The 25,437-nt window shown below is 44.0% G+C and overlaps 1 protein-coding gene across 2 annotated transcripts in view; it reads right to left on the reverse strand.

The window, feature by feature from the left end:
- nr3c2 (nuclear receptor subfamily 3, group C, member 2) overlaps window positions 1-25,437 on the reverse strand; it is a 127,460-nt gene that overhangs the window by 12,943 nt on the left and 89,080 nt on the right. For both annotated transcript variants that reach the window (XM_079499900.1, XM_079499899.1), the window contains 4 exons: window positions 20,092-20,208; window positions 18,665-19,003; window positions 15,725-15,869; window positions 6,631-6,761 (listed from right to left, as the gene is read on the reverse strand). In XM_079499900.1, the coding sequence (XP_079356026.1) occupies window positions 6,631-6,761; window positions 15,725-15,869; window positions 18,665-19,003; window positions 20,092-20,208 (732 nt within the window). The remainder of the gene's footprint in view (window positions 1-6,630; window positions 6,762-15,724; window positions 15,870-18,664; window positions 19,004-20,091; window positions 20,209-25,437) is intronic.

Genomic DNA, 25,437 nt, shown 5'->3' on the forward strand with positions numbered 1-25,437 from the left:
ATAAAAAGTGAGATAAGAGGTTTCTGCCCGACAGCGACGGGGTGTGTGTGTGTGTGTGTGTGTGTGTGTGTGTGTGTGTGTGTGTGTGTGTGTGTGTGTGTGTGTGTGTGTGTGTGTGTGTGTGTGTGTGTGTGTGTGTGTGTGTGTTGTGTGACTAGTTGATCCTCTGCCGTCCTAAACGGGTCACATGATCCACCACAGGCTCACTGAAACCTTAGCCAAGGTCACACTCCTCTCAGTCCGTGCATGGGTCTCTCTTTTCTCTCTCTCTCTGTCTCTCCGTCTCTCACTATCACACGGTCTCTTTCTGTCGGTCTCCTTTTGCTCATCAGCTCTTCTTTCTCTTTCTATTTTTGCTTTTATTTTTTTCTTTCTAACCATCTCATCTATTTTCTCTCCTTTTTTGGGGCTCTCATTCCCTCACACACATTGCAAAGATTTTGCAACCGTCCCCAGGGCACACACGCACACACGCACGCATGCACGCACGCACCGTGACGCACGCACGCACACACACACACACACACACACTCACACATACACACACTCAGCGAGGTCGTAAAGCGCTTGCTCATCTGACAAGTTCTGACATCTCCTTTGTAAACATCTCTGCAACTACTCTTTACGCAAAACCCACTGACATTACAAGTGAATGACTGTGACCAAGCCAACATGGCATTCAGAAAGACCTACTCATCTTCAAACCATTTGGAAGCACTTTGTGGCATTATTCTGGAAGCATCCGTGCCAATCTGATGTGTTTGTGTAGCTGGAAATACTGTTGGTGGCAAATGGTTTTCAGTATACTGTAGATCACAGGTTTGGAAAGTGGACCCCCTGGAGACACTTAGAGGGGCAGCTAGGGGGCGCCAATTGGGGGGAAAAAGAAAGAATAAATAGAAAAAGTGCTCCCTGCAGCACAGGTTTCTGGCAGTTAAGGTAGGTTATTGTGGCCTCCTGGTGGCACTATATACAGCCAATACGGCCAATGTGAAAAGGGTGCCATGTTCTTAGGCATGTCACGGAAATTGGACACTGCATTGTTCCAAAAATGTGTTTTAAATCTACCTGCTGGTGGCGCTACAACAAGCCAATGTGAAATGTGTTCCTCTGCCTAGTAGGAATTTGTTTGCAAAATCTCACGGAAATCGCACACTGTGTTCATGATTTGAGGCATTTTGTTCAAATTTTGGAAGCCAATCAGGATGGAAAATGGGACAGATCCGTGTTGATCACATGACTATAGACATACTGCGTACTGATTTGTGTAATTTTTGGACAAAATGTGTAGGAGAAATATAAACAAATAAGCCACCTGGCCTGGCGGAGACCTGTCATCAGAGCAGCACATTTGTTTAGTTATTTTCTGGCTTTTCATTGTGACGTCATGTGACAGCAACTATGGACTTTTTAATGTTTGCTTTATGCTTTTTCCCTTTACACAAAATCTCTGCCCAGAAATACAATCTCATAGTTGCTACTTTCAGTTCCCCCCATAACAGGATGCAAGGGTTCCAGTGGTTAAGTCCTTTCTGGTGCGTTCTTGTGCTCGAGGCATTCGCTTCACATTAAAGCACATTGTGTTTGTGTAATGTTGTGTTCGTGTAATGTGTGTGCTCTACAAATAAAGCTCCACTTCATCAGTATTTTGACTCAACCAAAACAAGCAGTGCAGATTTGAGCTCTTGCTTTGACAGCTGGTTGGTTTAGCCAACACACCTCACTTAACACCCACCCCCCTCTCTCTCTCTCTCTCTCTCTCCATCACACTCTCCCCTCTCTCTCTCTCTCTCTCTCTCTCTCTCTCTCTCTCTCTCTCTCTCTCTCTGAATTTGCCCTTCTTTCTCCGTCACTCTGTTCCTCTCTAAATTCCTGGCGGTGTTGGTAGAGAGAGAGAGAGAGGGCGAGAGAGAGAGAGAGAGAGAGAGAGAGAGAGAGAGAGAGAGAGAGGAGCAGGTCTTGGAGTGTTGCCTGGCACTTTGCTGGCCTTTATTAAGTACAGCAGGGCTCTCTGGAGGAGGAGCAGCCAGGAGAGGAGAGGAGGAGAGGAGAGGGACGGCAACAGAAGGACCATCTCTCTCTCTCTCTCTCTCTCTCTCTTTCTCTCTCTCTCTCTGCACAGACACACACACACACACACACACACACCGCACGCGCGCGTCTTTGAGAGTCTCCCTCGCCTCTTAAAGTGGAATACTACTAATTTCCAACACTGAACAATGCCATTACTATACCTTTTGAGTTGTGTGGAAATGAGGAAAAATATGTTCCACTCTTATCTATTGGGGGGGAGGGGGGTGGGGGTCATGTGATCCAGGCAGCCCGTGGACTTTAATGGGGAATTGAATCATCAGCCAATTCATTCACTTATATGTACCAATGCTATGTCTTGTGAAGCAGGATATTTTACCATATTATATAGAATTATAAACTACTAAGATTTACCGCCTTCCTTTGACCAGAGCTATGGAGGGAGGCATTGTTTTCGGACATTAGATATCCATATTTGGACTGGTATCCATATTTGGACTGGACATTTCTAAACGAATGATCTGCTTTTATGTACTCCGGTAAAGCGCATCTCCAAACCATAGGGACTCTGAATCCCTGAATCAGTGGTTTTCAACTCTTTTCATATCAAGGTCCATTATTTATTCAGTATTTGAGCCATGGACCATGGATGGATTTAGCCTCGCAGATCCAAAACTGAAGAATATTTTGTTATCGTTGGCTAAGATTTTGTCCACAATTCAATGCTGTTGGCAAACGTTGATCAAAATATAAATTATTCTACATTCTGTAATTGTGTAGACTTCTTGTAAATTAAGTAATGCAGATAAAATGAAAAATGAAACCAAATGGACCCGTACGGGTCCATTTGGTTTCATTTTACGCAAGAGTTAAAGATCTATAAAGGGTCCATTTGGTTACCAACTCTCAATCATTCACCTGGGGACCACCTGGAACCCCCTCAAGGACCACTGGTTGAAAACCACTGCTGTACATGAACAGCAGATCCAACACAACACGTGGTAGCTGGGGTGGGTGGTGGTGGAGGGTGAGTGTGTTTGAGCAAGACAGCCGTGGTGAGCGCAGCAGCATGACAAGCAGGAATGAGCAGAGCTAAACTTCCAGATGAAATAGAGCGGTCTGAGAATGAAATGAGTGTGTGATTGGATGAGTGGATGTGGACGTGGAGTTGAGGCGGCCCTAATGGATGGATGACCGCCAACAACTGCACAGAGTTCCCCAGCTGACAGAACTTGTCGTGTCTGTGACAGGCGCAACGCTCATTAGTTTATAAGGGCATCTGGTTATACGGTATATTCTGTTTCACAAGACATATACGACTTGTACTGTACATGCAGCAATGGAACTGAATTGGCTGAAAAGCTGAAATTCAATTTAAAGGTTTCATGACATTTATTTATTTTATTTATTTTAGGTTTTATGGCCTCAATTACAACAACCACACAACCTGAACTTTGAACATTCAGTGTATTTTCTGTGGTCTGGGGTTTTCTCTGTGTGTTCTGATGCCTTTTGAGCTGCGATGAAAACAGGCACAATTCCTCAACAGTGACATCTGCTGGCAAATTCCCATGTCATATATGGGATTTGTGGACTCTTACCTCACAGTCCACACTAACTGTCCACACTTGTTTGAGCCAGAACACCCCATGACCATACAAAATCTACTGAATGTTATATTTTGTTAAAAAGGAATAAAAACTCCAGATCAAAGTACTCAAGTTGGATTTTTTTTTTAAAGTAAAATGCCTTTATTGTATTTGGGCTAGAGACATTATAGGCCTAATACACTAAAATAACATTTTAACATTTATCAAGTCCAATTAAAGAATTTACAAATTTAGATCTGTTCTTCAAGTGTCGCACATCATGCGACAAAGTATAGCTTAAGTTATACTTCATTGTATGAGTGTAAAAGTTTACACTCTCAAGCTTTCTTTCTCTTTCTCTCCCCCTCGCTTTCTATTTCCCTACTTTGCCATGTTCCCTCTTTCTTTCTTTCTCCCTATAGCTATGCACCTGTGTCTTTCCCACCACGAGCCCTTGCTGTCGATTTTCATCTGGTTTCACTCACTCACTCAACCTCTCTTGCCCCCATTTCTCTTCGTCTCTCTTCCACTCCATACAAATGCATGTGCACGCAACAGCCCTCCGCCCGACCCCCCCTTTCTCCCCACCTCTACCATCCCACGGCTCGAGTCCAACTAGAGCTCCCTTGTTTGCACATGAACCCAGTGGCCTGAGATTTTGTATGCATCAGGACAATGCTTGCACACCTACTCTACTACTGTATACAGCACGTATAACTATGCACAGTGGAATATTGATCCAAACCAACCTTTCCCCCTACAAAAAAGGTCAGGAAATACGAGGAATGATACAATCGATACTGGACGGGATAAAAGATTTTGGCACAAAATCTGTTGATGGCGGATATTTCCTTTCCTTTATAGCTACTACCAATATGCTGGATATACATCACACCTCGCTCATTGGCCAAACATTTCTGTACGAAGACAAGGATGACAATATACTGTACACTACAGACAGAGTCCTGTGGTGGAATGTTTGGTACACAGTGGCTGTTGATGGTTTGTGACGGACATGCCGCCATGTTGGAGACTGTTATCTATCACCTCTTCCTCTGTAACAAACTCCTCATTATGACACTACAAGAATTGGAGCACAACTCAAGTCTCAACTTTATTCTCCTACTGGGTGCGTGGCTCAGAAGACTTCATATAAGCAAAAAACATTACCAGCCGCACTCACAAAATGTCCATTAGGTACTTTCTATTTTGAAGGCACAGACAGCAAACGGTGGCTGCTTTTTGCGGGCCGTGCCTGCAAAACAAACCGTACCTCATGGGCGTTTTGAAACTACTCATATGCATAATGTTCGAATGGGGTATCTTTGGCTCAGGTGCTAGAGTGAACGTTTGGGAACTGAGCGATTCCCAAACGCTTTTCCTGGCTTCATTTTGAAGTGTCCTTGAGCAAGAGGCTTTACCCCTAACTGCTCCCAATGGCCCTTTCATGGTTGCCTCCACCATCTGTGTGTGAATGTGTGAATGTAAAAGCACAAAAATCATATGATAAGTCATAGTGTGTTGGACATGTAATTATCAGATTTATTTATTTTGTTTTGAACAAATACAATAACTCTTGGCAATGGGAAGCACATTTACATCATACAATCATTCTAATCGTCCTTTTGGGACATGAGACCAACTGTGCCCTTTTACAAGGTTGGATAAATCCAGTGCACCATCACTAGCCAAGCACTGAAGCAGACAGTACAATCCTGTGTTCATTTAACTCTCAGAATGTACAAATGCGACCATAATGGTTTTTGTACACAAACGGATAAATAAACACTGTGGAAATGTACGTGTGCTAATCGGAATAATGCAAACATAGAATGAGTCAATAATGTAATTAGAATTAAACAAAAGACAGGATTACCATATACATATTATTGCCTATACTATTGCCTACACTGTGGCTCCGTACTATAACCTGAATATAACGTTGGCAATCCAGCAATTTAAGTTGATTCTGCTGTTGCGGTTGTCGTGTAAGTCTTAGAGTATCCTCTAAACAGCAAGAAAATGTAAATTCCATGGAAATGTGGGGACTTATAATGCTAGACCGACAGTGTTGTTTTTCTTTTTTTTCCTTTTTTTACCAGGGCTTGTGTTTTGAATGTTTGAGTCTAGCATCCCCTCTGAGGAACCTCAGTAAGTAAGAAATACACATCCCTGCAGAAAGGCAGATCGAGGTACTGACGTTGCGTCTCTCCCCCCCCCCCCCCCCCCCCCCCCTCTCTCTCTCTCTCTCTCTCTCTCTCTCTCTCTCTCTCTCTCTCTCTCTCTCTCTCGGAATGAAAATCTTTCATTTTATCCCCCCACCATGTTTGTAGTGTATGCCGAAGATCTGTATCCACTGCAGAGGAATCCTCATGTGGCCTGCTACAGTCAGGGCTTCATGAGAGCCAGCCGAGACAATGCAAGCGCCACGCGAACATATCCTACACAACGATGCACTGTACCGCGTGCACATACCTGTATCCTACACAACGGTGCACCGTACCGCGCACATATCCTACACAACGGTGCACCGTACCGCGTGCACATATCCTACACAACGATGCACCGTACCGCGTGCCGTGCACATATCCTACACAACGATGCACCGTACCGCGGACTGACACATCAAACTTAAGATGAGCTGCAAACTTCCCGCGTCCTTGGACCCTCCATCTATCTACCCCCGTGCATGGGTAGATAGATAGGAGTGCACGCACGCACGCACGCACGCACGCACGCACGCACGCACGCACGCAGACAATAAGAACTCACCAGCACAGTACACCTGCCAATGTCACCACACCCACACATTTGGAGTTGCAGTAGATATATCTACCTACAGTACACAGACACAACACCAGATTTTACCGCATTCATGCACACGCACACGCACACACACACACACACACACACACACACACACACACACACACACACACACACACACACACACACACACACACACACACACACACACACACAAACAAATAGAGGCATAACGGTTGCCTACCTGTGCTGAGAAGCAGTAGCACCTTCATGGAAAGGAACTCATCGTAGGTGAGCTGCAGTCGTACAAACTCCTGGCTCACCTGCCTCATTCCCAGACACAGGTCGTACATGGCCGACTGCTGCATGCGCTCCCTGGGAAAGAAACACACATACACATCCCTGCTTAATTACCCATGTACACATAGCCATTCATTCACCTCTAACTGTCCCATGCTGTATTACTGACTGACTGACTGACTGACTGACTGACTGACTGACTGACTGACTGACTGACTGACTGACTGACTGACTGACTGACTGACTGACTGACTGACAAACTCACTCACTCACTCAATTGCCTACAGTAAGTCAGTGGGAGAGTGACAGAAGTCCCAGCCAGCATGCGTTAAGAGCAGTATACCAAATCCCTGCTAATTGCAGAGCACTGCATACAGTAACACCACTTAGATGCAGTATGGAATATACAGTAGATCTTAATCCTATACATACCTATGTAGCTCCTGATCCCAATCAATCTACTATTATGTATCAAGTACAATATGCACTGATTGCACATGCACTTGAGTGCAAATTTCACAGTGCATGTATAATTGTGTCTATAGTGCTACTGTATTTCTCTCTTTCTCCATCTCTCTCTCCCTCTCCCCCCTCTCTCTCATTTCTCTTTTACCTTTCTCTTTCTCTCCATATCACCCTCTCACACAAACACATTTTATTTTATCAACAAAGTAAATCTCATTAGACACATTAGAGAGCTTGGAAACGGGGGAGGGGGGGGGGGAACTAAAATAAATAAAATGGAGTCAATGAGGAGAAATGTGCTGTGCAGATGCCACAGTGTGGAGAGAGGGAGGGGAGGGGCTGGGTGGGGTGCTGGGGGAGGGGAGGGGGGCTGGGTGGGGTTGCTGGGGTGGAATCGTTGGCTTTGGATGCCACCTCTCCGCCTTAAATCAACTGGCATGTCAAGAACAGTGTAATCAAATGCAAGTGGTGTGGCTTGACTTGAAAGAGCCCCGCCCGGCAGTGTTCTATATTGTGTTCTCGAAACCTTGTACGCATCTCCATATTTTAACTTTTTATCGTTTTTTGATCGTAAATGAATACCATATTTAATCATGTCACACGGAAAAAGAAGCTCGAAACGAGCTACGATGATGCACGTTTTTGAGCTTTTATATCAGATTTTTTAGGTTGAATCCTGAAAACTAACATAATGAGATTTCCACCTCGACATTAGTGACACGTATTATGTTCATAAGCATGACTGTTCCTTTTGAGGGGATTTCTAGTTCATTAGAAAGTACAGATGATGACAGATCCTGAGCTGTATTTAAATCCCAGAAGATCAGAATCAGTTTAATTTGTCACATCACAGGTTTACAGGTGTAAGTCAGTGGGTGAAATTTGTTTCCGTGCTAGCTCCATGCATCATTCACAGATATCTATCGTCATTATGAGGTCACCGCTACTTAACATTCTGAACAGCTGTTCAGTATCTAATTGAGGATGAGATGGATTCAAGTTTCTATTTAACCATTAGCAAGCAGAGTGATGCGTGCGTGCAACTGTGTGTGTATTTAGACTTAGGGGTGGGACGATATGGGTACCTCACGATACGATATATATCGCGATATTAGGCCCTCGATAACGATAATATCACGATATTCGATATATTGCGATATTTGCGATATATCAATATATTGTATGAAATTTCATCAACGATATATCTGCAACTATACAAAATACTTGGAACTGAAAAAAACGCTACTTTTGTGCTCGGACACACATAGATAGGAGTGGTTGCACCACTCAAACACTAAATTAATACTCAATAAACTCCCCCTTTGACTCATACCCTCATCATAATACCTCACAAACACTACCAACTGACCATTATCACTGGTATCATCATAATGCCTCACAAACACTACCAACTGACCATTATCACTGGTATCATCATAATGCCTCACAAACACCACCAACTGACCATTATCACTGGTATCATTATAATACCTCACAAACACCACCAACTGGCCATTAAAACTGGTGTCAGTGGACCTGTCCACTGCTGGGGAAATGAATTTTGTATTCCCACAAAGCTGTTTGGACAAATCACCATCCAGTAATTCAGTACTTCTGGTTGCTGTGGAATGTGAGAGTGGGATTTGCTTTATTTTAGCTGTCATCTCCTCCTTTTCTAAACATGTTGTTCATCACTTCATTATGAACAACACATTATTTTATTTCAAATTATTATTATTTTCTTCCCGATATCGATATTTTAATAATCGATATCGATTATTTATCACGGGAGGACGTATCGATATATATCGCAATATCAATATTTCAGCACACCCCTAGTAGACTACATACGCATGTGTGTGTGTGTGTGCTGTGTGCTACTGTACTGTACGTGAGTGAGTATGTGAGAGAGAGCAGTTCTGCAAAGTACAGCATATCATCATTTGATACAACTTTGCAGCTGGAGTTTCAAAAGTCTCCACACATTTTTTTTTTCTTTTTTTTTTTCGAAATCAATTTTGCTGAATCACTGCTGGGTTTGGGAGAGAGCAAACCTGGCAGCATTCTGTCGTTCTCTCTCTCTCTTCCTTTTTTCTCTCTCTTACTCTCTGCTTTGCTCTTCCACTTTCTCACCCTCTCTCTCTCTCACTCACCTTCTCTCACACCTCACTCATTCTGTGTCTTTTGCTCTCTCTCTCTCTCTCTCTCTCTGTCTGACTCGGCTTCCTCTCTCTTATTCCTTCTCTCTTTCTCTCACACACTTATTCCACTCTCTCTCTCTCTCTCTCTCTCTCTCTCTCTCTCTCTCTCTCTCTCTCTCTCTCTCTCTCTCTCTCTCTCTCTCGTTATGGTGAGAGATCCGGGAAGCAGCAGTGGGCTGGGATGACTTTAGAAGAAAGCAGAAGTAAAAGTAGTGAGAAAAGTTCAGCTTTACATTTGGCTTTCAGAAATAGCAGGCAGTATATTGACTCAGGAGAGGGGAGACATATCCACACATAAACCCTCCAAACCACAGTCACTGTCTAGCTAGTAGCTGTTCATATGCAGTAGCTGACGTTTGTTTTTGGGGAATGGAAATGGTGGATTATGTTGCGATTTTTTCTTTCTATCCGAAACGCACCTGTACCTTGTTTTACTTTAAAACATTACAGAAGGTAGAGATGTACGGACATTTTACATGGACACATGGAGGCTTTTTTCATGATTACTGTTATTGGTAATGGGCCTATCATTTAATAGCATTTATATGTAGTGCACAACAAAATCTGAAGTGTTAATGTAAGTGTTCATTTAAGTGTTAATTTAAGTGTAAGAATGTGTGGTAGCTACAGATGGTCCCTACAGTACATGGATGTATGCTGCATCTCTTCTGCTTTAGTGATGCTAATGGCATACTTTGTTGTTTGTTATACTGCTAGTAGTTAACCAGAGTAACCTTGTCATCCTTATTCTGGGCATGTCATTACTAGCCCGGTTAATAAACCAGACCGAATCAGCCGTTGTGTGATATTAGTCTGGCTTATTAGCCAGGCTATGTCATTACTGCCAAACAATCCGCAGAAATAGCAGATCTACAAGCTCACATCATGTCATGGTGCGATAAGTTGAAAGCTTTATTGTACAACATTATTGTACAACAATTTTAATTTGTAATAGGACACTTTAGAGGGTTTTATGTCTATTGCGTGCATTTACCTCACACCATTGGCTAATTGACTCAATTAGGCAGGGTTACTGTGAGTCTATGAAACATTTGTCTTCTAAACCTCTCTCAATCGCTGAGCTATTTTATCTCATGCTTCTTTCCAGAGGCAGGGGTCATCAATATGTCTGTACACGGATAAATGTGTCTGTGGCAAAGACTTGTGCTTGTCCGTGGCACATTTTAGATTTTCTTTTTTACACGCCATGATCTAATCTTGTGGGGAAAAAGCATGTTAACAATAGTTCCAGGAAGTGAGGTACCAGGAACAGCTATAAAAGTACAGGAAGTGAGGCGGCCAGGGAGTCCATTTTAGGTATCAAAAAGAGTGTTTGGTGGTGGTTTGTCAAAGTGACTCTTTTAAGGCCAATACTAAACCATAATCAGAAATAGATAAACCACAGAGTAGTGGGAGTAAAGTTGAATGACTTTATGGATGACTTGATTTTTGGAAAATAGAAGATCTACAATGTTTGGTTCTGATTGTTATACAACTAGTAGGCTAGTGCAGGTTCTCAAATGTTTCATTTGCATGGACTCCCTTGCCCCTTAACTCTGAGTGTACAACTGGAACCAAATGGACTCTTATGGGTCCATTTGTTACCATTTGAAATGACACTGTGTTAATATTGTGTTTGGAAAGGCTATGGAGTGGGAATGATAGATTAGCATCTTTGATTTCATTGGCTATTGTTGGCTATTGTCCACTAATACCAGTACCAGGTAGCCAACTGGTACCGCCCATAAATAAACCAGCGTGGCTTGCTGGCGTGTTTACTCTCAGGTTACTTATGGCTATAGAGGAAGCTCAATCTGTTGCCACTGCCATAAACAAACTTTCAGCTGCTGGTAGAATCTTCGACAGTTGAGAATTTATGGACTCGTTCATCTTAGATTACATTGATGGTGGCAATAACTCTGAAGATGGTAAAAACCAAGACAACATCAACAAGTTGTTTGGTGGACCCTCTTGCAAACAAGTGTAATGTGTTATTGGGGCGTCCACTCACAGTTAACAGTTTTTGTATTGAGTTGTGCTTGAAATGTACTGTAATTCTGCAAACTGTTAATAAATACTTCAATCAATCATTCAAACCTCTTCCGTCATCAGAAGATACAAATAATTGTCTGACAGCTAGTTTTATATTCTAGCAATTTGATGCTACTGTACTTTACAACATCCAAGGAAGAATGTTCAGCAGTGAGGAGTGATAAATACTACCACCAACAACAACAACAACAAAGTGTATTTATATATGCACTTTTGCCAGGCCAGCCAGTCACAGTCAGGCTAATCTGACAGAACACAGAGTAAGAAGTGACCGACATAACAGGCCAGTACTCAATGCAGCAGGTCCACATCTCATAACAGGCCAGTACTCAATGCAGCAGGTCCACATCTCATCGGCTCCGTCAAACCAAATACCAAAGCCATCCATCAACCTGCCATGTAGGCTACCACTGCAGCACTCACACTTTTTTTTTCTAGAAAGCACCAATGCAACTTAAATCATCAAACTGTACAAACCAGGCTTAGTGTACCTGCCTGTGAGTCCGAAGCTCTATACCTTTTGGCCTAAGCTTCATTCGAGCAGCAACGACCCCCCAAGGAATCACAAGCCCCCTGTATGCACACTTCCCCCTTCCAAACGCTCTGCTGTTCAAATACATTACAACGGATCATGTGGCCCATTGACTGCCCTTTCCAGGCTTTGATCAACTGTGCACGACCCGATTAAGGAGCCATCCGACAGGTGCAAAAGTATTCACTCCTCAGGGAGCACCGGGGGAATGGGCTGTGAGACTATGGTCTACACTGCAGACTCTACAGTAACTGTGTTTAAGTACTATCATATCTGGCTGTAAGAAAAGTAATTACCATGAAGACTCTGGTTGGCTGGCTGTAGGTCGACGGTGACTGACAAAAAATGGTGCAGTAGTTTAAATAATATGCTCCTTATTTCCCTCATTACCATGTAGGGAAAGGGAAAGTATTTTATCAAAAGGGTGAATATTCAATTGCACTGTATTAGCTTGAGCGCCCACATTGACTGTAAATGGAAAGAAAGTTAGTAGTAATGTTGGTGAGTGCGGGTGCCGTTAATGCTATCAAGTTGTTAAGTAAATTTGTTAACTGTCAAATTAGTTAACTGTTAACAAAGCTCCCTGAGCTTGTACAATTAGACATTGAAGAAAATATTGGACACAAAAACTCATGTCCATCTCCATGAGGTCCATTTCCATGAATCAATTGGTTGAGCAGTCAACCAGACTTGGTCAACAGACCATTCAACCAAATAATCGTATTACTGAAACAAAAATGAAGCCGTGTGTGTGTGTGTGTGTGTGTGTGTGTGTGTGTGTGTGTGCGTGTGCGTGTGCGTGTGCGTGTGCGTGCGCGCGTTTCCTTACTGAAACAAAAATGAAGCCGTGTGTGTGTGTGTGTGTGCGTGTGCGTGTGCGTGTGCGTGTGCGTGCGTGTGTGCGTGTGTGCGTGCGTGCGTGCGTGCGTGCATGCCTTTCACACCTACCCGTGAAAAAGACAAACTAAAAAGGAAAAAGGAAAGTTTATGCTCAAAGTCATACTTTGTACCCTTTTAGAATTAAACAAGTTCTTTTTTATATCATCTTTTCGCCAGTATGTTTTTCACAATAACAATAATAATTGTAAATGTGTTTTGACAACTTCTCTAAACACTATTTTATTCACAAGTGTATGTGTGAGTGCCAAAATGAGGCACCAGAAATGTATTAATTAATTCATGAATTAAAAATTAATTAATTGTTAATACGATTATTGTTCCTTCTTGGAATATCCTAGTATACTAGGACCCTGCTGCATTCGTTTTGGACGTGGTATTGTTTCCAACTGAATTCTGGGAATGGTATTTCTAACCGACCATAGAATAGATATGACAGTGGAGCTACCAGACGACCTCCAGGTCGAAACGTTGTGTCGTCTGCCTTTAATTCATTAAAACTGGGAAAGCATCTGTGTCAGATTTTAGCCATTATGTTTTGGCTATTTAAAAATAGCAGATATACAAGTGTATCACTGCATGCCACACTGCAAGCTTGTAGAAAATTTAAAAAATCATGAACATATGTGCAAATCTTGGATTTAGTATTTAAAGCGATCATTTTAACTCAAATCTTGTCTTCTGTGGGTCCCTGGAACAAAACATTTTCAGATTGGGGTTTGTGGCCAAATCCATATAATTGTGGGTGTCTTTTGAAAACATTTGTGGAATATATGGGAACATCTAAGACGCTGCGTTGACTTTTCTCTCCTCCACACATGTCCTACGGGACATTAAACATCACTTTCAAATCGGCACGCTTGCCAGCATGACAAGCCACCCAACCCCTGCTCCCCTCTGTTTGCTGTGATTTGACTCCTTTTGCAACAGATAGTGACACCTTTAGGGACCTCTGGGCTGAAACCTTAGTGCTAAACCTCACCGACACCACAGGAAAAAAGAGATGGCAGGATGGAGTGACCTCCAGTCTGTAACCGTAGCAAAAGAAGCCAGAGGAGAGAGTGGGTCAAGCTATCTTCTTCTTTTATTAAAAGTTAATTATTTCTATGGCTCCTCTGCTTTCATTAAAAAGGCACAGAGGGAGAGAGACACACATGGGACAGAGAGGAGATTGTAGGGATAACATGGGAGACAGGTTTTATAGGGGTACTGCTTTCGGATGCCAATAATTATCAATACCTAAATTGTAATTGTACTCAACTCTGCACAAGTGAGACTTCAAGGCAGCAACGCAACACTCTTCCATGGGCTATAGACTGTAAGGCTATGAAGCAATATAGCACTGGGCATAACGGGCAACGGATAAGGGATCTCTTAAAGGCAATGGCATATGTGGCATGGTGATTGGTTTAATTATTGTAACGCCCAAACCACACCTATGCATAATATTGTAACGCCCAAACCACACCTATGCATAATATAACGGGTAACGGAGGTGTTTTAGGGATTTAGACAGGTAACCAAAATACCAACTTTAGTGGGGGAACACCCCGATCCCCACTGCTAAATCCCATATATATGCGAGGGGGGAATTTTCCCGGGAGGGAGGGAGTGAGTGAGTGAGTGTCTCGTTGTGGTCGTCGCCAGGGGGTGGCTTCTCGCCACGCCGGAGGAGACCGGGACCTATTCTACATACACGGATGGGGGAGGAGGAGGAGGAGAAGCCCTCTCGTTGGGTGCAGTGTTGGGACTTATTCCACATACACACGGAATGGGGGAGGAGGAGGAGGAGAAGCCCTCTCGTTGGGTGCAGTGCTGGGACTTAGGATGGGGAGGAGGAGAAGACATCTTGTTGGGACTTAGGATGGGGAGGAGGAGGAGGAGAAGACCTCTTGTTGTGTGCAGTGTTGTATATTGCAATAATAATGTGTGGTTGTCACAAATCCCAAGGTACACCTGGACTTGTCTCACTGTACACCACTGTGCCTCGGCACATTGGTTGGGAACCACTGCGCCATCGCAGTTGCGCTAGCCAGGTACAACTTCATTGTCCGGGATCTAAAATGTCATGAAGATGCAAATTCCACCCCAGCCATTCCTCAAGTTTGTTGGATGTATAGATGATCGACTTAGCAACGCAGCATATATGCAGGCTGCAGCTTTATTTCATAGAATTCAAAGCTACAACCAATACAAACAATTACGCAATAATCTGAGACACAGAAACCTTTGCCTGCTAAAAACTCAACCATCTCTTCTAATAATATAATATATAATATAATATAATAGTGCATATATATATACACTCACTCACTCACGCACGCACGCACGCACGCACGCGCACACACACACACACACACACACACACACACACACGCGTGCACGCGTGCACACACGCGTGCGTGCATGTTTTGTTTGTTTGTTTATTGGTATTTCGGTTCTGTCCAGAGCAGCAATCGGTCAGGCAGAATGACAGACTGGCCACGCCCTCTGTTTATGTGTCACTGCCCCATTCTCACAGAGCCACCAGGGATGGCTAATTGATTGATCTCTTCTGCTGCCTTGAATTAGCCGCCGATCCTGATTCGGCTGTCAGATGAAATGCATCACATGGTAAATACAGTCCACTGGTCCATACGACCGCCATCAGTGTGATCTGCCAGAGATTTAACTGTATTCATAACACCACGGTAATCCGGTCACTTGATCTTTTCACACAAAGTCTATGAATAAATTCTGTATGTCCAGGCTATGGATAAAATGTATATCTAGCATCGTTGTTTCCCACTCCTTCCATTCAGACCACACACGAGAGATGTGCACTGTACACTGTATACTGTACAATAACAGTGGGTGTGGAGGCTATAAGAGTAAGAGATATGCAGACTTACTCATTGAAAATAAGGTCTGGGGCAAAGTAGAGCATTTGTCCGTTGGTGTGTTTGTACGAGCGCCAACTGAGGCAGAAGGACGACAGACACATCCACGAGTACTGGATCAGTGTGATCTGGTCCTCGATGGGAAGGGCCCGGAAACCTAACACACACACACACACACACACACACACACACACACACACACACACACACACACACACACACACACACACACACACACACACACACACACACACACACAGGATTATAAGTTTTATTGGCAGGTTAAGTTTGTACATATAAAGAATGTGAATAATGACAGTAGTTAAATATTTACACAGTACTAAGTTAAATATATATAATATATATATTATAATATATTGTACACACACACACACACACACACACACACACACACACACACACACACACACACACACACACACACACACACACACACACACACACACACACACAATATATAGAGGCTAGTATGGGTGCATGAGCAAACACAGACACATGCACAAATACAAATATGTACACACAATATCGACAGAAAAATGCACAGACACACAGAAACGGGAGACACGTCAGGAGCTGATGAGGAGAGCATTGTGGGTCCTGTGTTGTGTTTGAGTATTGTTGAGTCAGGCAACAACCAGCAAGGCATTCACCTAATGTAGGGGTGTAGGTGTGTGCGAGTGTGCGCACTCCCGCGTGCACACGTACTGTAGGTGTAATTGCGCGCTTGTGTGCAACATTGCAAGCTAGCCCATGCACTCATTATGTGTACATGATATCCCTGGTGTACATACGTCTGCGTGCGCCGGCGTTGCGCGATGACTCCTTTGTGCCAATATTTGTTTAGACACGATAAGGACTCAGGAGTATTCACCCGTCCTTGTTTCACGCAAATCCCCCCAAGGCCTCCAATTATTGGCCTGTTGTCTGTGGGAGCTCCATAAATAGAGGGGAATAGGAAAACTGCCAAAGTCTCAATCAAACTAGACTGGCAAGAAAACGCCTCCTCCCCACGCTGCGGCGCGGGCCAGCTGGGGACGCTGCTAGTGACTTATCAAGGCTTAGGAGACTATTTCAGTCTGTGTGCGCGTCAATTGTCACCGATGCGTCGCTGTCAAACCCGCTGTGTCGCGTATCACATATTTTTATATATATGTATTTGTGGCAGAGGTATGTTGGCTATGCGATATTGGCTGTAATGAAGCCTCCGGTTACAACCGAGTGACTGTCCCTCAACACTCCAGCGGGCACTCGGCATGGGGGAGGGGATCAGCAGCACGCAGGCTGGATAGTTATTAGAATACAAACTTATTGAGTTTCCTGGTACCTAATCCAGTGTGTGTTTACAAACCCGCCGACACGGTCAAGGGTTGAAATTTGGTTGAATCACGACCAGGCTGTACGTCATCTGTACGCCATCCCTTCAACTATACCAACTTGTCTATCTTTGTCACTCTCCAATCTCCAGTGACATTACAGGTAGAATTGTTATAATATTCTGTAATGCTTGATTTATGCTGCGACGGCGTCATGTGTCTAAAAAAGCAGATCTACAAGCTCACAACATTTAGTAAGATTAAAGGTGTGCTGTAAATGGCTCTTTATTCTGATAGCTGATATAGTTTTCAGTGACAGGGGTCTCCCCGTCTCTCCAGCTCTTTAGTTTAGTACTAGACCTGTACGTGCCCGTTGGCCACCGGCCTACTTGAGAGCGATGCAACTTGGGAACCTAATAATACCTGCTGTCAACTTGTCATAACACCCGTTTTAACTATCTGTCTCATGTGTCCCACATGGAGATCTCTGTATTTGTCTGTCTGCCTGTGTGTGAAGAGTGCAAACTGACTCTGAAAAGTGGAGTGGTTAAGCAATCAATTTGCAGCTGAGGCAGAGGCTGGAAATTGCACAGGTGAGGGGATTTAGGCTGATTGGGCCCACTGGCAGAGCATGGGCAGAGCCTTTTGTAGTGGTTCTGGACCGACTCGAGTCCGGGCACTGCACTCCCTGCGGGGGTGTGGAACGCGTGTGTCGAATATGAAGTCGTGGGGCAAACGGTTCTCGAGTTACGTGCATTACAACCGTACACACACGCACGCAGACACGCAGAGACGTGGCGCATTTATAGTAGGATGTGACTGACCAGCAATGGTTCTGAACCTATATGGTCATGTATTGAGTTGAGATTTCTTTTTCACTAAGCCCAAATGAGAACTGAATTCAGGCAGAGGAGCTTATTTTAATGCCGTGCACCCCTTTTTTCTGTCTGGCTCCCTCCTTCTATTTCTACGTCCGGATATGGCAAGCAGACACCGTGGAGGTATCAAATATTTGCAATACAGCAAAACAAACGGCTTCAAAGAGATACCTGCAAGGCATCTTTGAATACATCTTCCGCAGACTAACGGTTTAGGTGGAACCTGTTTATCTCCTCTTCAAAGATTTTCTTTACCACTATTTGATTTACAGCGTGTAAAAAGAAGTGTGTGCGTACAGTGCGTATATATGTATGTGAGAGAAAGAGAGGTAGATCGACAGACAGACAGACAGACAGACAGACAGACAGACAGACCCGTCTGATGGTGCTGTTGCAGATGAGTGTGGATTGGGAAAACGTTAATCTTGATAACGTTTACGCTCAAAACAGGATTCAGTTGTTAATCTTGTTTAAAGCTTTGCAGAATCATTTCTAACGTGATATTTGGTGTGTCAAAAGTTGGCAACCTAATGTTTTTTTCTTTTTTGGGGGGTGGAAGAATATACAGACTTTACCAATATTTATGTGTGTGTCTTCAAGATCACAGATCATGGCTTTACTGACACGGCATATAGATGCCAGTACTTTCCAACTACTGTACTACAGTACCAGTACGTTAACAGGGGTTGGGAAACATTGAATTAGGTCCTAATAGTGCTCTGAGCGATCGGTCAACTAACCTGGAAGTACTTTGGCCCATTTGACCATGCGTACCATCTGCTTCCCCGCCAGGCGGTTGAGGCTGGACAGCAGGTGGTCCGTGGTGTCCGGCTGGCTATTGTCGTAGCCGGAGAACACCTCCTCAGGCTCGATCAGCTCCAGCACGTTGCAAATGGAGGGCGGTGGGAATGCCGTGACTACTCCCGGGTGGTGGGGCACGAGGGCGTTGCCCGCGCTGGCGTTCAGCTCCTTCTCTGAGGGCAGGTAACTGCTGCCCCCGCCAGGCGTTTGGGCGTCTTTGGATCCCTGGAGGTCCTCGTTCACCCCCTTCAGCTTGCCAAGCTTCTTCGACTTCCGTGCTGTCGGGGGCAGTTATGATGCACGTTATTAACAGTTTGATGACGCTCGCGGAGATCAGTGGCAGAGTTAATCAAAGCTGGGACGACGAGGAAATGGTGACACACATAGAAATCTAATTTTAACCGAGGACAGTTAGTGATAAAGGCTGCATGCAAATGTGTCTATCATATTTGTATAATTTGTTTAAAATGGAGATCGGGCAGTGATCTCCCCGTAGTTGTTTTCCTTCATTGACCCCAAGGAAATCTGTTTTCTTCCCGTTGCAAGGAAGTTGTTATTTTCAGGGAAGTCATAACTTTAATGAGAGAGCATTTTAGGATATGAAAGTAAGGACTGGGACGCCGTCCATCTCATTTTGGTCCGCAAAATTTCAGTAAAACCAAGAGCGCAATGTGTGTGTGTGTGTGTGTGTGTGTGTGTGTGTGTGTGTGTGTGTGTGTGTGTGTGTGTGTGTGTGTGTGTGTGTGTGTGTGTGTGTGTGTGTGTGTGTGTGTGCGTGCGTGCGTGCGTGCGTGCGTGCGTGCGTGCGTGCGTGCGTGCGTGCGTGCGTGCGTGCGTGCGTGCGTGCGTGCGTGTGTGTGTGTGACATAAGTAATTGCACAGATGGGTAATTTGAATTTGGTAGAACATATTAGGCTTATATTTTGAGAGGCCACAAAGTATCCAAAATATGTTTTTTTAGCTGAGATACATCAGGTGTGGTATACATTTGTATGTGCATCCATGCGCGTACGCACACACACAGCACACACGCACACATACAGCACATACAGCACATACAGCACGCACGCACGCACGCACGCACGCACGCACGCACGCACGCACGTGCACGCACGCACACACACACACACACACACACACACACACACACACTCTCTCTCTCTTTGCATACAAGCACACATAAGCACGGACACATACACACACCCAATGACTCAGTAAACTAAGGCTTGCTGTGACTACAGCGAGGCCTACTTTTTCCACATCTCTCATCTGTCGTTAGCAGAGAAGGAGTTCACACTAGCTGACTCAAATGTCAGACGAGTGACACGTGACAGGGAGCCTCTGGAATAAGGGTGTCGTTCCATACCTCCCAGATTCATGCCAGCTTGGAGACACTTCCGTACCCGGCATGCCGGGCAGTTTTTCCGTCGGATCTTGTCGATGATACAGTCATTCCGTCCGGCACATAGGTAATTATGCTGACCTAGAGAGAGAGAGAGAGAGGGAGAGAGAGAGAGAGAGATACGTGTGTCAGCATGGGCTTAATTGTGAACCACATACAGCTTGACACATGAGCATGACGAGGAAAGCGTTTTCACGGTGACATTATCATCATCACACAGCAGACGGATACTGTAGATCGAAGGACAGTGAGCGAGAGGCAAGCAGCTGTCCAACCGCCTCCGCGTTGCTTTCTGAGTGTAGTGATTTTAACACGACAAATTGAGTCCTTTTGCACAAATGCGTGATCAGGAAGCAGGATGTATAGGTCAAGTTTGGACGGGGAAAAAGTGTTAGGAATGACTGACTTTGCATCACGATTATTAGCACGAAGCATGATTGAGATGATTGCGCCGCATTTAATGCGTGTACCGCGCCAATAAGAGACTAATGTTGTTTTACAGTGTTTACACATGTGCTTATGTATTCCTACACACATATAGCACACATGCATACACACATATAGCACACATGTGCTTATGTATTCCTACACACATATAGCACACATGCATGTATTCCTACACACATATAGCACACATGCATGTATTCCTACACACATATAGCACACATGCATGTATTCCTACACACATATAGCACACATGAGCAGTGCACAGTCAAATCCTCGGTGCTCATTGAACTCAGAGTGACTAATTGGAGGCTCTCAGAGGAGGTCAATGAACGCTGAGGATGTTGGTGTGCATGAATGCATGGATGTTGAGCAGGGAGAGGCCGGGTGCAGCCCGGGTCGCCCCCTGTGACAGTGATGCTAACGTTAGAGTCCCTCTAGCCTCATGCCCCGCCCTCAGCTAAACCCAATGATCTCCCATTTCAGAGCGCTTCCTTCCGCTCCAGTACCTCTGCACTGTACCACTCTCTCTCTCTCTCTCTCGCTCTCTCGCTCTCTCTCTACCCGCCCTCCATCCCTCTTTTCATCCCTCCATTTTGTTTTCCCTCCCTCCCTTTCGCCACACGTCCACCAGTCTCTAAGCGCCACACGCCCACATGCACAGAAATGTGCTCACACTTATGCACGCACGCTCACAGACACACACAGATATGCACACATGCACATACACGCACGCACGCACACGCACACACAAATACACTTCAGGCTATGGATGGCCAAAGCGGTTCCACATGGTCGTTTCAAAAACAAAACAGCTTGCATTTTTACTCCTGTATAGCAATATAAAAATCACAAACATAACAACAGTATGCGCATGTGAAGTGGCCCTGACTCAAAGGACCTCAGAGTTATTAATTGATGATACAAGTGTGTGTGTGTGTGTGTGTGTGTGTGTGTGTGTGTGTGTGTGTGTGTGTGTGTGTGTGAGAGTGTGAGTGTGAGTGTGAGTGTGAGTGTGAGTGTGTGTGTGTGTGTGTGTGTGTGTGTGTGTGTGTGTGTGTGTGTGTGTGTGTGTGTGTGTGTGACTGGCTTGGCACACATTTCCACTTGAAAATGAATCAACACATTGTCTGTTCATTGGTCTCATACACATCCTTGCTGTAGCTAAAAGTGTGCACAGCACTGCATGTGGGTCAGTTGCACTTTGCAGTAGTTGCAGCATTCCACATGCACAACGCTGGCGTCTTTCCTATACTTCAATGCAAGGACAGTGTTGACCCTATGCACGCACCATTGTGCAGTATGCTCTGTTTGTTCGGGTGCACTCGTTGCATTTTTTTTGTTTTTGTTTTTATCTTAACCGATTTTTCTTTTCTTTTTCGTATACTTCCACAGTGCAGTATTTGTGTGCCGAGGAGGGCTGAGCAGAAGTTGTTTTGCCTTCCAGAGCTTAGTGGGGAGAAGTGCGCAGTGTGTCTGTCTGGCTGCTGCCAAAAGCCAAGGAGCCGAGCTGCAGGAGAGCAGGCAGCAGCAGCTGTAGCCCCGCCACTATTTCTGGCTAAAATCACATGACCGTTACATAAGCCCATTTTTCTTGCTCTAAAAAACAGTAAACTGCGACACAGGAAACGCAACGCGGCCCGTCCATTGGAACCCTCCCTCACCCCCCCACCTCTCTCTCTCTCTCTCTCTCTCTCTCTCTCTCTCTCTCTCTCTGATGGGCCGGACCAAATGGCAAATACTAAAAGACTTGGGAGTTCTTCTGTCCACTGGCTGTCCCACTCGTTTCCCATGAATCTGGTTAATAATTGTTCGGCTGGATTACAGGCTTTGAGGCAGTACAGTTGTAGCTGATTGTCCGGTGTGTGTGTGTGTGTGTGTGTGTGTGTGTGTGTGTGTGTTCTGAGAAAGAGAGTCAGGAAGGGAGTCAGTTTATTTACTTAGGTGCACGTTTGTGTGTGTGTGTGTGTGTGTGTGTGTGTGTGTGTGTGTGTGTGTGTGTGTGTGTGTGTGTGTGTGTGTGTGTGTGTGTGTGTGTGTGTGTGTGAGCGTGCACTCACGCCATGTTTACCCTGCTAAATGTGGGCCTGTGAGAAGTCCCAGCACTTGAAAGCTTAACTAATAAATGATGCTTCTTGCCATGTGTGCTTTGTGTAGAACAGCAGAACGCTGGGCCGGATTCCTCTCTCTTGTCTCTCACAAGAGACTTTTATTCATGAAGTCGTAATGACTCCAACAGCCTCTCATTTCCACTTGCAGCCCGTCCAAGAACCATTTACTCCCCTTACCCTTTCTACAAATAAAGACATTCCTCCACATTGCCAGTATGTCACTGTGACATTCTGATTTTATCCCTTTTTTCTTTCCCCCCAAATGATGCTCTGCAGAAAAATGCACAAAAAAAAGGAAAAAAAAGATGAACATCTGGCTCCAATATTTCTCAAGAAGGACAGCTGCGATACAATTCATTCTTCTTAGACACGAAACCCTGCACTATCGTTGCCCCCAAACTCCTTGGCCATTATGATCCATGACATGGCAACCCAGGGAGTTCTGTTAATGGAGCCCCCACTCGGGTCTGCTTTTAGCTGATGATGTCACAACCTGGCAACCGCCCACTGAGCAGATTCTGTTGTCTGTCAACTCCAGGATGCATCACTTGGGAGGGGAGTGAGGTTACTAACAGCAGGAGCCTCAGCAACACTGTTCATCGAAACTCCTCACAATCTCAATCTGTCTTCACTGGCCCAGCAGCTTTGCACCTCACTGGGAATTTGACCCTCTTACACAAAATACAATTCTAGAAATATGAAGTCAGAAACATGGAAAACCCTGTTTTAATAACTTTATTTCATTAGATATTGATAGTTATATAATAATAATTATTATTATTATAGTATATAGTATAGTATAGTATGTATAGTTTATATGTATAGTTTCATTATATAGATATTCCACGTTACGTTCTTAGATTACGCATGTTTCATGATAACTACTTTTTATGTATGTGATGTATTGCCATGCTTTTTGTTCTTGCTTAATGTAAATCGCTCTGGATTAAGAGTGTCTGCTAAATGCCTAAATTGTAAATTGTAAATTATTATAATTAATCATAATCATTATTATTACTAGACTATAGTATTACTATAGTATTACTAGACTATAGTATTACTAGACTATAGTATTACTAGACTATAGTATTACTATCCGACCGACTTCATGCCGGGACTGCAGATACGTGAACTACAGATACACGCGTACTGTACGCACATGCAGAAATTCCACGCGTTTAGTAGGATTATTATTGTTTCTATGTAAAGCCCTGCTGCCCTAACCTACTGTGTATATTGTACTGTATGCCTACTTTGTAGGCTAAACAACGAGTTGAATCACTGCAGAAGTACAATACAGTTCTTCCTCTGGTATTGAATCACTGCAGAAGTACAATACAGTTCTTCCTCTGGTATTGAATCACTGCAGAAGTACAATACAGTTCTTCCTCTGGTATTGAATCACTGCAGAAGTACAATACAGTTCTTCCTCTGGTATTGAATCACTGCAGAAGTACAATACAGTTCTTCCTCTGGTATTGAATCACTGCAGAAGTACAATACAGTTCTTCCTCTGGTATTGAATCACTGCAGAAGTACAATACAGTTCTTCCACTGGTATTGAATCACTGCAGAAGTACAATACAGTTCTTCCTCTGGTATTGAATCACTGCAGAAGTACAATACAGTTATTCCTCTGGAATCACTGCAGAAGTACAATACAGTTCTTCCTCTGGTTGAATCACTGCAGAAGTACAATACAGTTCTTCCTCTGGAATCACTGCAGAAGTACAATACAGTTCTTCCTCTGGTAGTTGAATCACTGCAGAAGTACAATACAGTTCTTCCTCTGGAATCACTGCAGAAGTACAATACAGTTCTTCCTCTGGTAGTTTAATCACTGCAGAAGTACAATACAGTTCTTCCTCTGGTAGTTGAATCACTGCAGAAGTACAATACAGTTCTTCCTCTGGTAGTTTAATCACTGCAGAAGTACAATACAGTTCTTCCTCTGGTATTTTGAAGCAGCTAGAGTGGAAACAGATGCTCACATCATCTATTGTTGGGGGAGAAAGAAAACCTCTTCTCTCCTTCACTTTCCTTCATTTCTTCACCTCTCCCTAACATTCTTATTATAGCAATCTCTCTTACATTATTGTATTGTCAGGCCACTGTGGCGCTAAATGCTTGGCTCCCTGTAATATAATGCTGTTATGGGAAGAGAAGCTCATTGTACGTTTCTGCGGTCATCTAAACTGATCTTAAGAGAGGTAAGAATTACATTTACAGCTAAATGCAACGAATAAAATGCAAAAAAGTATACATGCAATGTATAACACTACAATAGCTTTTAAGAGCAGCTAACCCTCGTAAAAATGACCAATTATTTGAATAAATGATGTCCTGTCCTATCCAGACAGCAGGCCCATAATGGCTCATTATACTTCTAGGCCTACACTGTTCGGCCGAGGCTTAGGCTTAATGCACTCAAGTAATGTTTTGAATTGTCACAGCCTATTCTCCTCAGTTTGTAGCTAGCATACAGTAGCAGGCACATTACGCAGATTACGTAACACATTAAGTCACACAGTAGTCTAGTCTGCATCAGCAACCGACACTCGTGTCACCGTTTAAAGTTCCACCTATTAAACCCCCATCTCGTCATGATGCAATGCACAAAAAACTATTATGCTATACCTGAAAAGTGACAGAGCACCGAAACAACAAAAAAACAGGTGTCTCATGCATCCACACACAGCAATTGTTACCACTGACCTCTTAGAGAATACAGTGCATAAAAACAACATGGCAGCAG

Source organism: Electrona antarctica, assembly GCF_951216825.1.
Source record: "Electrona antarctica genome assembly, chromosome: 4".
Lineage (NCBI taxonomy): Eukaryota > Metazoa > Chordata > Actinopteri > Myctophiformes > Myctophidae > Electrona > Electrona antarctica.